At 32.8% G+C, this 15712-nt stretch overlaps 2 protein-coding genes across 3 annotated transcripts in view; both read left to right on the top strand.

Moving 5' to 3' along the window:
• Positions 1 to 3288, top strand: part of LOC127788904 (ubiquitin C-terminal hydrolase 12-like) — a 74645-nt gene extending 71357 nt beyond the window's left edge. Inside the window, exon 7 of one of the 2 annotated variants that reach the window (XM_052317599.1) lies at positions 3116 to 3288. In XM_052317599.1, coding sequence (XP_052173559.1) covers positions 3116 to 3273 — 158 coding nt within the window. In that variant the 3' untranslated portion in view covers positions 3274 to 3288. The other variant, XM_052317616.1, reaches the window with a different exon arrangement.
• LOC127788937 (uncharacterized) overlaps positions 1 to 15712 on the top strand; it is an 88001-nt gene that overhangs the window by 51973 nt on the left and 20316 nt on the right. The gene's annotated exons all lie outside the window — the stretch shown is intronic.

Raw genomic sequence — 15712 nt, 5'->3', positions numbered from 1 at the left:
GAAAAAATAGAATCCATGTTGTTGACCCTGTGCGTGCCTGTTGACACTTATAGCTAATTTCATTTTCTTTAATTTACATTTAAGAAAAATATAATTCATGTTGCCTTGATTTATACAAGTTGATACTTATATCCTATTCATTACATGTTGTCTTTCGAGATTAAATAATAACATAAAATATGTCTTAAACAAAATAATTAATTAAAACTATATATTTCTAACTACAATAAAAGTTGGTTGTTGGTGCATGGTGCACCACCTATATATTTGAGTGAGAGTTGGTCCACCCTTGTTGGCGTAAAAGGTTTTGCCATTATGTTCACATTAGGCATGAAAGATTACGCCATTATGTTCAAATCAAACGTGAGTGATTTCATTGAAAAATAATTTGTGGGTGAGAGTCATTCTGCCTTTTTAAGTTAATGAATATATGAATTATGGTTCTAACTTGTTTATTTTTAAATATACATGTTTATTTGTTATCTCCTACATTGTCTTAATTACTATTTGACATGACACGATGTGATAATTTATCTTTCAATACATTAATGTTATATTTCTCCCATTATAATACTCTTTACCTCTCACTAAGTTTTTAAAAGACTTACCCCTTAATATTTTTAGAATTATAGGTTGGCATCAACCCTAACAATAAGGATCTTGGTAGGAGATTCTAATTGAATGTACCCTAGATATAGTCCAAACTACAACACAAACACCTCATTTCACTAGATTTGTACATAAGAAACCTTATATTATAGCACGTACGTCTCACTCTCACTAAGTTTGGGATAAACTAATCCATTGATATTTTTATAATTATAGACTGGAATCGATCCTGACGGTAAGGATTGTGATAGGTGATTCTAACTATATATACCCTAGACATGCTTCGAACTAAGCACATACATCTCACTTCACTAGACTTGTGCATGGAAAACCTTATGTTTTTTTCTATTGTGTTTTGATTAATTTCGAACATTGTAATTTTATGATGAATTTCGGTTCACTGGACAATGTTCATAGTTAATTGAGATGCTTAAATAATAAATGATAATGATACAATGTAAGATTTACTATTCTCTATTCAAGTTTTCGATTTCATAAAGAATAGTGCGAGTCACGGTATCTGAAATTAGGGCGTCAGAGAGAGTGTGAGTGGAGTGGAGGAAAATAGTCAATCACCTATTAGTCGCTCATGTGCTCAGATGGCGGCTCCATTCCAAGTAAGGTCAGTCCTTGTTTCTTCGGGGTCTCGCTGATAACGATGATCAAGTCTTGGTTAGGGCAAGCTGGCCACGGTGTATAAGAGAATTAGATCTGTTTTTCAGAGGGTAGTGTCTGTTGGTTTGTTTGTGTCTTTGGGAAGAGCAGAATGATTAAAAAGTTGGGAATGTTTGATCTTTCATGTAATTTTATAACAATTTTGTTTCTTAATCGCTTGGGCCTAGTTTAGGACTGTTTTTTTCGTCAGTTCCCTAGTTTAGTAATACATAAGCTGTCATCAATTCTTCTTTCTTTTGATGACACACACACACACTCAAATCATGATGATATATCTATGAACTAATTTAATATTTGCTCCAGTTACGGTAGTAAGCGTCAGAGATGGGTACACAAAAGATTTCTAACGTTGATGGTGTATTAGGTATGTATGTGATTATGAATCATCTTTATTGGTGCCACTTCACACACAACAACAACAACAATAATAATAATAATAATAATGCATTATTTCCATCATCATACGATATTTAATAAGCTGCAATTTTGTGTTGGAATTGCTTTGATTGCATCACTCACAGGAGTTTCAAGATCCATGAGACATGTTCGGCCGGCTCACTACCTCCTCAAAATAGAGTCTTTCTCATTGCTCTCCGAATTTAAGGTTGAAAAATGGGAGTCTGGTGATTTTGAATCCGGTGGCTATAAGTGGTGTGTCTGATATTTTTCCTACATAATTTAGTATTTAATATTATTTAACTTGGTAAGTCAGTAAGTAGTATCCCATAAAAATTGAAGGCTTTCTTTAATGGGTTTCAGGGGATTGTGCCTTTATCCAAATGGAGATAAGAAGAGAAATGGACATGGTCACGTATCACTCTACTTAGTTATAAGGGATACAAATGGTCTTCCTCCTGGTTGGGAGGTGCATGTGCAATTCAAATTATTTGCCTTCAATCATATACAAGACAACTATCTAACTGTCCAAGGTCACTGTTAATTTTCATAATTTCGCTGGAATTTTTTTTTTTTTTTATCTGTGATATCGAAGTTTAGTTGCCTAAACTTTTATGTAGTGTAGATGTTGACGGTAAAACGAGATGCTTTCGTGCCATGAAGACAGAATGGGGTTTTCCCCAATTCCTTTCGCTTGACTGCTTCGAAAACACACAAAGAGGGTACCTCCTTGACGACTGTTACGAATTTGGAGCAGAGGTTTTCGTCATCAAATATGATGGCAAAGGGGAGTGTTTATCCATAGTGAAAGAACCCAGCGATAACACCTTCACATGGAAGATTGACAAGTTCTCAACAATCATCGACACTTGTCTTTTCTCTGAGGAGTTCAAAGTGGGGGAACACAAGTGGTAATATATGCAATCTTTACCCAATGTTTAGTTTGGAATTAGAGAATTAATTTATGGTAGGAAAAGGAAAGGAAAATGCATATTGATCTTGATGTGATTGAACTGTTCCAAGGGAGGGCATACTACTTATACTTAATGCGGCTTTTCCTTTTAAACTCAGGAAGCTATCGTTGTATCCTAGAGGACAACAAAATTCAAGTGGAGATAACATATCCCTCCTTTTGGTTGCGGTTGATCATACAAAGCTTCATCCTCATCGAAAACTGTATGCCAAATACAAGCTGCGGGTAAGGAACCAGGTTGGGCATGCGCACCATGAGAAAGAAGGTAAACTATATCTTCTAGTTCTGAGCTAGCTAGCTAGCTATATTGTAACTGGATAATATAATATATATATATATATATAATGGATATGACTAGAAATAATAGAAATGCACTTTGATTGAATGGTGTCTCAGTTTCTTCACCTTTTTGATTGAGCAGAAAGTTCTCTTTGAACTTGCATTGACTTTTATCTGTTGCAGCTTGTTGCGGGTTCTCTGCATCAGTTGGCGATTGGGGATTCTGGGACTTTAAGAAATTGAGCCATCTGAATGACCCATCAGAAGGATACGTAGTCAAGGATACTTTAGTTGTTGAAGTTGAAATTATGGCCATGTCTCTGCTTAAGAAGTTTCCTTAAAACTTACTATTACAGTGAACATAACTATGTAGCCAAAAACTTTTGAATATACATGTTCTTATTTCCACCCCGTAATTCTTACTTGTCTTCTCTCTGTATAGAAATCCATCTACTTGCACATACATTAAGATGCTGTAGAACATTTAACCCACAACACGGGAGTATCGGTTTCCTCTTGCCCGCAAGCTTAAGCTCTTGTATTTCAAGTTCCATCTCATTTGATGCACAACATAGTATTTATGTTCTGTTTTATACACGATTCAACTGGGTTTGAAACTCCATGTTGCACCAATATCTAGTTGTGGGTAAAGATCAGATGATCAAGTCTGATTGGGTGACACTTTGCAGATAAATTAGATTTTAAGATAGTGTTTATTATTAAAATGAGTAAGATAAAATTATATTATTATAAAATTAGAATATTTTTCAAACTAAGATATCAAATGGTCAAGATAAGGTTGGAAAGCATTTTAAGATTTTTATCAAACTGTTTGTTAAATTTTTTAAAATATACTGAAAAACACATGCATCATTTTTTCTTATCTGTAAGGATCAAGATAAATTTATTTAAACGAGGGAGAGATAAATTTCTCAAAAAAAAATTAGATAAGAAGTTACGTGACTTCTTTTCTAAGAGACGTCAGATAAATTTAACAAATATAAAAAAATATTTTTATTTGAAATACTTTTCATATCATTTTTTTTTTTTTTTTTTCAATTTATATCTTAATTAACAACACTAACTAAATCTAAATTATCTACTTCCACCAAGCAAGATGATAGGATCAAAACTGGGTTACCTTGGTGAATTGGATAAGATCTTGGAAACCTTTTAGGATCAGAATTTAAACAATATTGCATCTTCACTTTGCTAAGTGATGCCATTCATCAAAGTTTTTTAAAGTTGCGTGGTTCAGTTTACTAAATTGCTAATAGAGGTCATACCTACTGTTCAGTTGCTGAAAGATAGGTATAAGCTTTCTGTTCCTACTACTAAATCATAGTCAGGTTTTACTGAAGGAACTTTACCAATTATTAATGAATGTGATTGGTTGAAGTGTAACATAATCCACTTTAAGTCAACAAATTCAAGATAGATATTTCAAATAAGTGTGCACTCACGGAATTTGGGAAGAAAAGAAAAGTAAGACAGTGCAACAACCCAACAACACAACTATAGAAGCATCAAAGGGAATGAACATAAAGGGCGGGCAAATTTGTTCGTGATTCACAAGTGTAGGAAAGAGCTGCTTTTATAGGTGAAAATGTGAATGTTGGGAGAAAGAGAGAATCGGCTGAAGGATAAGAAGATAAGGTAGAAAATTAATTCAACTGCTGAAGAAGATAAGAAGTGACTCCGTCAACAAAAACATGGGCTCTCTCAATTATTGAAGATCAATTCAAAGGAGGGGTAAGACAAGAAAAAGAAAACCGAACAAAAAATTGTAATGTGTGATCTATCTCGTGAGCAAGGGGCGAAAATCATCAATTTTGCATTGGACTGGGCTGTTCTCATGTGCAGGAGGCCCAATTCTTTAACAGCTTTTGTAAATTCAAGTAGAGTCAATATATATATATATATATATAAAGATGATAAAAGTTTTTCATTGTATTAATGTGGGACAAAGACTCTTTATAGAGCATTTAAAATATCACATGTTTTACAACACATTTCCCCCTACCCAGTTTGGAGGGATACACATGAGCTTCCTCCTGGTGGTTGGGAGGTTTATGTGCACTTCAAATTATTTGCGTTTGATCAAATATCAAACAAGTACCTAACTGTTCAAGATATCCAATTTTCGTAATTTGTCTACATATCTTCTATTGTGATATGGACTTTTAGTTGCATACACGTTTATGTACATGTTGAAAAGAAAAGTGAGATGGTTTCGCGCCTTGGAAGACTGAATGGGGTTTTGCCCGGTTCCTTTCACTGTAGACGTTCAAGAATCCACCAAAATGGCTACCTCCTCGGAATAACACTTTTACTTGGAAGATTGACAAGTTTTCAGCAATCGCGGACTTTTATCTGAAATCTGAGTAGTTTAAAGCGGGAGAACACAAGTGGTATGTAGTCTTTACCCATCCTCTCTGGACAAGTATCTTACTATCCGTAGTAGTTAATTTGTCATGGTTTGGCCACAAATCTTCTATTATCATGGATGATATTGAGTTAATTAAGTGCTTAGCCATTAATGAGGTGCTTTCATGCCATGAAGACTGAAGGGCATTTTTTGCTGGGTTTCTTCCCTTTCTTTGGACACTTTCAACGATTCATTGAAGGGGTACCTCCTATTATTTTGGAGCTGAGGTTTTTGTCGTCAGATATGCTGGCAAAGGAGATTGTTCACCCATGATTAAACAACCTTATAATAACGGTTTGCCTTGGAAAATTGACAGATTTTCATTCAAAGTCAGGGAACAGAAATGGTATATGGTCATCACCTTCGACCTGAAACCAAGGATTTAGGAAAGAAAAAGAGGAAGGAATTAAAAAAAATGGATGTTACTGTATCAATGGAAAAATACATGTATATACAAGAAGAAGAAATTGAGTGAACTGAATGAAAGACCTGTCAAGTGGATACATAGTGAATGATACTTTAATTATTGAAGTAGAAATTGTGGGCATGTCTGTGCTTAAAAAACTTACCATAACTAGTCAAGAGAACTAGATTAAACACCCATAATACCCCCAAAGCAAAGCCACCCAGCCCAGGTTTTCTTTCTGTTCTTTTGTCATCCGGAGGTGTGACAGAAAATGAGGGACACTTTTATTCTCTTTTCATGCCAATGTATGTTAGCAAGGCTTAAAAGTGTTAGCAAGTAAGAAGTGGTGAAATGTCATCAAGATGCTTGCCTCACTCTGGATAATTGAAAGTTTCATTTGTCAAACAGTGTCGTTTGATTTGAAATTAGTTCCCTAGGTATGAAGAAGGAAGTCATTTGCATAAACTCAAAAAATAATAATAATTAAAAAAAAAAAAAACACGAATTTTCAATAGAATATAATCTGTTTAATTTGGGGACTTATTAGTCCGCCGCATCCACGTCGGCTTGCTGTAGCATAGCATGGCGGATCCGCTACTGGGTAAAAGACTTATTATCATAGAAAAATTAAAAAAGAAAAGTATATGTAAATAGTGTGATTTTTCATACGTTTGTATATATTATCACTGGTCCAAAAATCAGACAAATAATTATGCTGTAAAAGTCAATGCAAGTCCATGTCAATGGCGTGACACTCTCCTGGGACACCACCACCAAACCAATTTCATTATTAGTTTTCCCTTTAATTATTATGACTTAATACTGGGAAAAAAAATTTATTATCTTTATATATATATATATATATATATAAGCAGGATAGTTTGGCAAAGAGTTTCTCCCCTAAATTTTGTATTAATTATTAAAAGTATTAATTATTATAGAATTAATAATAAATTTTTCAATACTAATTATAGGTTTTTCAATGTATTATTTTGTGTATATTAAATATTTATTTAATATACACATAATAAAAGTAAGATAGTTTGTAAAAGAATTCTTCCCTCTAAAACTTGCATTAATAATAATTAAATTATATTTATCTTTATATTATTATTATTTTTATTAATATTATTATTATTATTATAAAAGTAGAATAGTTTGCCAAAAAAAAAAATTCCTCAAAACTTGTATTAATTATAATTAAATTATTATTACTAAAAGTAGTAGTAATTAATAATTACTATAAAATTTCTAATACATGAGTTTTTCAATACTAATCATAGGTTTTTCAATGTATTATTATGTATATATTAAATATTTAGTTAGTAAATAATTTATTATGAACACAATTAAATAAATGAATATACATTATGCACGTAAGTAATTTTTAGTCTGTAAAAATAGATACACACCAAGAAATTACACAAGATATAACTAGAAGATCACTTTTATATTGATTTTCCATAGTCTTTCCGGCTTACTTGTTGAAAAATTATTAAAAATTATTTATAATATGTATATTATTTATCCACCTATTTAAATATTAGTTAACTTCTAAACATGGATTTTTCAATGAATTATTATGTGTATATAAATATTTAGTTATTAAGTAGTTTGCCAAGCATTTTTTTCTTCAGCCAAAGTATTTTTACCTCTAAAAGTTGCATTAAATTAAAGATAGTAATAATTAATAATTAAAGTAAAAAATTAAGCATGAGTTTCCAATACTATTTATAATATTTATTTATAACTTAATTTTAAACCCAATTAATTTTCTCATCAATTAATTAAAAATATTTATAATATTGTTTTTGATTAATTCTTCAATTAAACCCTCAATCAATCAAAAATAAATATTATTTTTGAAGAATATGAATACACAACTTGAACTATTAATTAAGTCATAGAAAATTATTCATTTGTATAAAATAAAAATAATTTGCATTTAGTACTTATTATTCCAAAGCAATTGGAAACCTCCTATAAAGTATTTTAAATTTTTTTACTATCAATTAAATAAATATTATTAATAGAAATTTTGAATAAATAATTTAAATTATTAATTATGTCATTTATAGATATTTAATTTCTCAATGAATTAAAAATAAATATTTCTTTTATAAATATTATTAATCAAAAATATTTATAATATTATTTTTTATTAACTCCTCAATTATTAAAAAATAAATATTAATGTATGGATTTTTCAATGTTAATTAAGATTTAACACATCACATTTGCAAAACTATAGAAGAAAATTAATACATAGTGAAAGAAAAATAAGTCAAAATTTATATTTTCAAAATTTTGTTATCACTATAAAAATTAAATTTCAAGATCAGAAATTAAAAATTTTGAGTAAATTTTTAATTACTATTAAAAAATCCATAATTTTTCACATTTAAGAATTTTAATTTATATTTATAATTTATAAATAAATATATAATATAATAAATAATTTTATTTTAATAATTAATCAATCACTACCTTTAATTTATTGTAAGATTAATGCATGAGTTTTTAATACTAATTAAGATTTAAGATATTATATTTTCAAGAGTAATATATAATTTTTTTAATATTAATTAAATTTTAATTTTTAAATTTATTATAATTATACCACTCGTGCATCGCACGGGTGAACACTAATTTTAAACTAAAAGGCTTTCCTTCGTTTGGAAGTCTGGGTTGAACGGACAGGTGGGTTGGTTTTTAGTCTTCTTCCACATCTATACATCATCTCACTATTTAGCTAAAATATTTGATCCTAATTATATATTAGATGGGTAAATAACCTCATTATTATGTCATAATTAAAGAAACACAATATATTATTTTAAAAAATCGACTGACTCATCATGTAAGAAAAGAGAAACTGGAGGCACCTTTTCCACTTCAATATTTGTAAACAAACAGAGGCTCTTAGAGATCTCCAAGGGGAATGCCATTTTGGAGTGCTAAATTATCTATTTATAACTTTGAATAGTGTTGTAGTACTTCTAAAAAATAAATCTGCTCCAATAGCAAGTGCTAAAATAGAGGTATCATTAATATTTTAATATTTTTTTATTAAATTTTAAATTCAAATAATTAATATTTTATAATAAAAGTTGAAATAGACCAATTAAAAATGGCGATTGGAGTTTGCATCTCTTCCTTTTTCTCTCTCCAAATATTGTAAAAATGGCACCTCAAAAGGGTTATTGCCATTTTACAACCCCATATCTCACCCCATTGGAGTGGTTAATTTTTAATCCGGGGTGTCATTTTGGCGGTTATGAAAATGGCACCCCAAATGCCACTCCCCATTAAAGATGCTTTTAGGCTATCTCCAACAGTGTTATTTTCAACTCACCAAAGCTATTTGTGGCCAGAATCTTCCAGAAAATGAGCTCCAGCAAAGCTCGTTATTGCTATTTTTGCTCGCTAAATTTTTGACAACCTTGAAATACTTCGTCAATGTTGGCGATTGAATTTTTCTTCCTATCTCCTCCTCACCCCCCAACTGCTCAAGGCGAGAAGAGAGAACCAGACGCGGGAAGGGTGAAGATGAGTTGCAGGGCAGCGGCGCCAGCAGCAGATTCGGCGGCACACACCAGATCCGGCGGCCACAAACAATAGCAGCAGCAACGAGCATCGGTGACACTAGCAAATCCGACTGAATAGCAATAGTAACTTGCAGCGTCTTCCCTGCAATAGATCTGGCGGAACAAAAACAGCAACAGCAACCAGCAGTGTCTTCCCTGCAACAGATTCGGCGGAACAGCAACAACAACGAGCAGCGTCTTCCCTCGATGAGTCTTCTTCAGCAGTTTTCTCAGCAAATCTTCTTCAGCGGCTTCCTCGGCAAATCTGTTTCTGTAAATTTCATTTTAATTAACTCTTGCTACAGCGCAACCTATTTAGTTTCCTAATTTAATATTCTTTTCCCTACTTACTTTTTTAGAATGTTCGGTTGGTCTTACCTTTTTTATTCTTTAGAATCAATACTTGATATTTTTTTTTGTTCTAAATTGGAAGTGAGAATTGCCATGACGGATTTTCTTCTAAATTGTTGAAGCGTTAGAATAAAAGTATCATATAGAGCTTGAGATTAAAGGATAAGGAAGGGATCCATAAAATTGAAGACAATGAGTGTAATTTTTTTTTTTTTTTTTACTTCTGTAAGTTGGCTACACTATGTGATAATCTTTATATAATTTCTCCCAAGTTGAATTTTCTGTGTTAATTAAATTGCTTGGTGTTTGTTAGATCATGTTTTGTTTGGAGGCGAAAAAGAAGTGGAATTTGTATTTTAATTTTGCTTAATTAGGTTAATCTCCTATTAGTAGCATTATTGGGGAGAGGTTAAGCCCTTGCCCCCTGAAGCGTGAGGTGCTAAGAGAAAGGCAGCCTAGTGCTGCCTCAATTCCTCACCTCCCCATGAGACAGCTACACCCAGCATGCACACTTGTCCAACAAGATAGCTATCATGATTGAAAAACAATGTTGATAGATGAGAGAATTATGAGGTTGTAAACTAGAAATTGTTAATCGATTTTAATCAATGCCCAATTTTAATCAAACCTTCTGTTATCTAATTGAATTCCTTAAATATTAATTTTTGTTTCAGGTTGACTAATTGCATTTTGTTTGCTATGGAAGGGGATAATAATGAAAATTACTACATAAATTTGCTCAATCATGACCAAAATATTGTAGATGAATATGCAAATGTGGCAACCACTTCATCCCTACCTGATTCATCCGAAGTCAACACTAAAAGAAAGGTACGAACAAAAAATTTCTCAACGCAAGAGGATTGCATGATCGTGTCAGCATGGCTAAATATTAGTACGAATGCTGCACATGGTAACGATCAAACTAAACAAAGATATTGGGAAAGGGTTCATGCCTATTTCCATCAGTACAAAGAGTTTGAATCTAATCGAAATTCTAATTTGCTGATGCATCGTTGGTCTACAATCCAACTTGCTGTAAGTAAATTTCAAAGATATTACAACCAAATAGATGGCAGAAATCAAAGTAGAACAAGAGAAGGTAACCTCCATCATTATTCTTTTATTGCTAATTATTAATATCATGTTGATAGTCATAGTTATTGACATTATTTTTAATTTATTAGATTTCTCAAGCAATAGAGATGTACAAGAGCTTACAAAAGTCTACTTTCACATTTCTACATTGTTGGCATGAGTTGCGATATACACAAAAATTTTCTTCGAATTCATCGAAGAAAAAATCTAAAAGTTCTCGACATGCAAGTCCAGCAACATCATCACCATCTACTTTCGATTCAGTGAACTTGGATGATATTGATGTCCGACATAGCGACCCTTCATTGGAACGACCAATGGGAAGAGATGCTATAAAAAACGTGGGCGAGACAATAAATCCAAGGTAACAGACTCTTCTATTGGGGAACTAGCAAACGTGTTGAAAGAAATTACTGAAAAGAGAACACAATCCCAAATGTTATTAATTGAACAAGCGAATGAGATGTTAAAGTTGGAAAGAGATAGGGTTGAACTAGAAAGAAAAAGGGAAGAACGTGAGCGACAACTTTATGAAGAAAGAATTATTGGGATTGATACTAGCAATATGAATGAACTTCAAGCTGGATATTACAAAGCTCTCAAAGTTGAAATTATTCAAAAAAAGCGAAATGCAAGGTTGCATCCAAATTTGTAATTGGAGTTGGATTAATGTATGTATAATTTCCTTTTATTAATGTATGGAGTTGGGATTAGGTGAAGTTCATGAACATCTAACTTGATGGCTATTTCTCACAGTTGTTGACTCAAAACTGACAATTTTTTATTAATACAATAGAAAACAAGTACATTAATTTATTTCAATTCTATTGTTTACCATACAGTTCCCATAAATGCTCCACAAGATCATTTTTTAGTTGCATATGAGCTTGGCTATCTCGAATTTGATGGTGAACCTGTATGAAGTCCATAATTTCATTTGTGCGATTGCAAGACAATTCAATTGTTGGAGTGCCAATAACTATATCATATTCGGAATCCACACCCTCATGAACTGTACCACGTTCATATTCAACTATCATATTGTGCAAGATTATACAGGTCGTCACTATTTCTTTGAGTGTTTGAACGTCCCAAAAATGTCTCGGTCCACGTACTATTGCAAATTGTGATTGTAGGACTCCAAATGATCTTTCGATATCCTTTCTAGCAGACTCTTGTTGTGCAGCAAAAAATTTCGCCTTATTCCCTTGAGAAGATGGAATGGTTTTAACAAAAGTAGACCGCGAGGGATATATACCATCGGCAAGATAATATCCCATGGTATATTCATGTCCATTAATAGTGTATTTTACTTCATGACTGCGACCTTCTACCAATTCTGAGAATACATGGGATCTATCTAACACATTAATGTCGTTTAATGATCCCGATAATTCAAAAAAAGCATGCCATGTCCATAGATCATATGAAGCTATTGTTTCCAAAATAATGGTTGGTTCACGGGCATGACCTGTATACATTCCATGCCATGCATGTAAGGGCTCACTCTCGAATATTCCCGCTAGCATAGGATATTCGAAAGGAAGTCATCACAGAGATGATATAGAACAAACCATAATAAAACAAACAACTCAATTCATTACCAGCAGCGGAAACTAATTTAAGGTTCAGTTACACTCCCAATATCTCATAAGTTTGGGGCTCGAAGGCCATACAAAATAATTAAGAGGCTCTAATGTTAACTAACAAAATAAAAATCATTTCATTTCAAGCCTCACCAAAATGCTAAATAGGATCTTCAAGTCAGGATGTGCCTCCGTACACCACTATCCCTGGGCCTTAGTCCCACTGGACTCGCCCCCGAAAATGGCCTTCCCTTTACTTGGAATGGCAAGGAAGATCAAGTGAGCCACAAGGCTCAGCAAGTTCGAGAAGCAATGAATAGCGAATAGGAATCAAGAATATGGTGACACCAAAAAGAGTAATCAAGAACTCCATAGTTTTATACAAGGTTCGCAATTTATGACTTTATAAATTTCAATCTAAATGCATCATGTCACCATATATTGCTATGCAAATGTGCATGTGAAATTAAGTATCAGAATCAAATCTCGTAGGCTCGCAAACCATCAAACAACATATGCCAAAGTGCGTCAAGAGGATAAAAACTCACATTCAATATGGAGCCAACCTGTCGAGCTATGGCCACCTCGTCCCGTGCCAGGTGCTCTAGGGTACCCTTCCCTCCGCGCAAAATAATAGGTGCGCAAAATTTAATAACAATGGTATATATATCATATTTTGACATACCATTTATGAAATCACGCAAGGTTACCGACCTTGATGCCATGCTCTCAAATGCATAAAAAGTATCCACATGGCTTAATATCACGTATTGATGACAAATATACCTCCACAAAAAGTCTCAAATTTATGATTTGAGTTCCCATGCAACTAAAAGAGCCACATCAAGTACATTAGCCCTATTAATCATTACACACAGTGGCATTTAATTTATTGGTCGTATTCCAATAATTATTAAAAATACAAGGAAAATTTTGGTATGAATTCTCATAAATTTGGACATATTCAAAAATCATTTAATAGCTAATTAAACAATGCTCATGGCAATATACAATGGGTGCGTGGGTGTTAAATGTGTATACATAATATACATATATATATATATTATTTGGGTGCTCTTGAACTTATAGAAAATAGCAACACACATATACATATATATATATATATTTTAAGGGCCTTACGCTAGTTTTTTTTTTAAACTCACAGAGAATGGCAAACCTACATATACATATATATATATATTATTTAAGTGCTCTTAAACTTACTTTTAACTTACAGAGAATATTAAACATATATAACATATATATATGTGTGTATTATTAAGTGCCTTACGCTGGTTTTTTAAACTTACAGAGAATAGCAAATCTACATATACATATACATATATATATATATTATTTAAGTGCTCTTAAACTTATTTTTAACTTATAGAGACTATTAAACATATATAACATATATATATGTGTATCATTCAGTGCCTTACGCTTACAATGAGTGTAGGGGAGGGATTTAAATAAAACAGAGAGGGAGAGAGAGAGAGGCTGCACTGCGCGCATATGAACATGTGTATGAGCACATAAAGGATGGGTTGGCTGGAACGGAAACAGGGCAATCTAAGATAGCTAATCGGTTATGTATATGTGTATAGATGTATATGTGGGTCACTCAGTTGGGATAACAGTGGAGTTGATTGGTATGTATATGTATACAAATATATATGTGGGTCACTCGGCTGGGCCATCAATGGAGGCTGTTTGTATATGTATATATATATATATATATAAGATTCAAAAAGGCATGGGGGAATATGTAAATGGAGCAGGCTGGGTTTATATCCTGATGGTTTCAGCAAGCTTACGATTATTGTGTCGGATGACCAGCTTATATAGATACAAAAATGAGCAAATCTTTGCATCTTCATCTACCCAAAAAAAATTGCCATTCACAGAAGGAAAACTTAGGGTGAAATGAGACCCCATTGGAGACCACAACGAGATCCAAAACCAACTGGAAAGTCATAGCACAATGATTCAGAATGTATAATCCACAAGCCAACATTCACTGCATACAACGCAATATATGGATTTATATATATGGACAAGCATAGGTGAAGAAGGAACTCACTGGGATAGAGAACGTTCTATGTATACTTATATATATATATATATTTACATAGGGACATTCCTGGCTGAATAAGAACTCCATAATGAATCAACATGTTGATACTTATATATATATATATATATAGCGAGTTTGGAACAAAGGTTAACAATGGAGATTAACAACTTGGAGAAATAGCATAAGAAAACTTGCTGAAGTTTAAAAAGGCTGCAAACAGAGGAACTTGCCTGATGGAATGCGCAAACTCAACCAGCAACGGGAACACACAGCAAGCAATGAAGAAGAAAGGCAATGCAATAGTAGGGGCACATGGGTATATAGGCGCTGAAAAAAAATGGGGTTATGGTTTGAGCATAAAGTAAAAGGCACAGCAAGAGAAGGCTGCTACTGTCCCCCTCAAAAAGACTGAGTTGCCCCTCCTTTATCTCATTACAAAGAATCTTTTTAGGACATTCTTGATATTTGAGACATATTTTAAATTTCCATTTTTCCTTTTCTGACTCACATGGAATTCAATTCTCCTTCATCATTGGGCCCAAGCCCAACCCAACAATTCATTTAACCCACCTAATAAACCCATGAACTCATTTAACTATTTAAATAGAGCTCAAAACATCAATTTCCTAAATTCTTAAAAATTAGACCCATACACTTAAATTCATGATCACATGCACTAAGAAAATTTCATATTAATCCAAAATCATTTTATGCCATCAAAATAAATTGTTAAAATACTTTGACCCACATTTAGAATGCCCTTGAATTAAAATTAAATATTAAAACACCTAGACCCAATTTAGGGTCATTACAATGCAGTTGGGCAATTGGCCCATTTCCAATGCATACAATCGATGCTGCCCAACATTCCTAGAAACTCGCGTTGCTCAGCCACGGTCATCAACCTTGCAATATCAATACTATTTGGTCGCCTCAAATATTGCTTGCCAAATACCTCAACCACTGCTTTCACGAACCTTTTCAAACTCTCTACTGTTGTACTTTCGCCAATGCTGACATATTCATCCACAACATCTGTAGGTGATCCATATGCAAGCATCCTTAATGCAGTTGTAATTTTTTGGAGTGATGATAATCCAAGAACTCCTGCAACATTATATCTTTGAACAAAGTATGAATCATGTGATTCAATTGCTACTTGAATTCGTAGTGATATGCCCAACAAATATCGGTAAGTAAATGCAGATTAAATGCTAGAGGAAAAGGAAAAATTAAAAGCAAAATTT

Source organism: Diospyros lotus, chromosome 1 (assembly GCF_014633365.1).
Source record: "Diospyros lotus cultivar Yz01 chromosome 1, ASM1463336v1, whole genome shotgun sequence".
In the NCBI taxonomy this organism is placed as follows: Eukaryota; Viridiplantae; Streptophyta; class Magnoliopsida; order Ericales; family Ebenaceae; genus Diospyros; species Diospyros lotus.
Note: the sequence above shows the minus strand (reverse complement) of the source record. Positions and strands in the feature narration are given on the sequence as shown.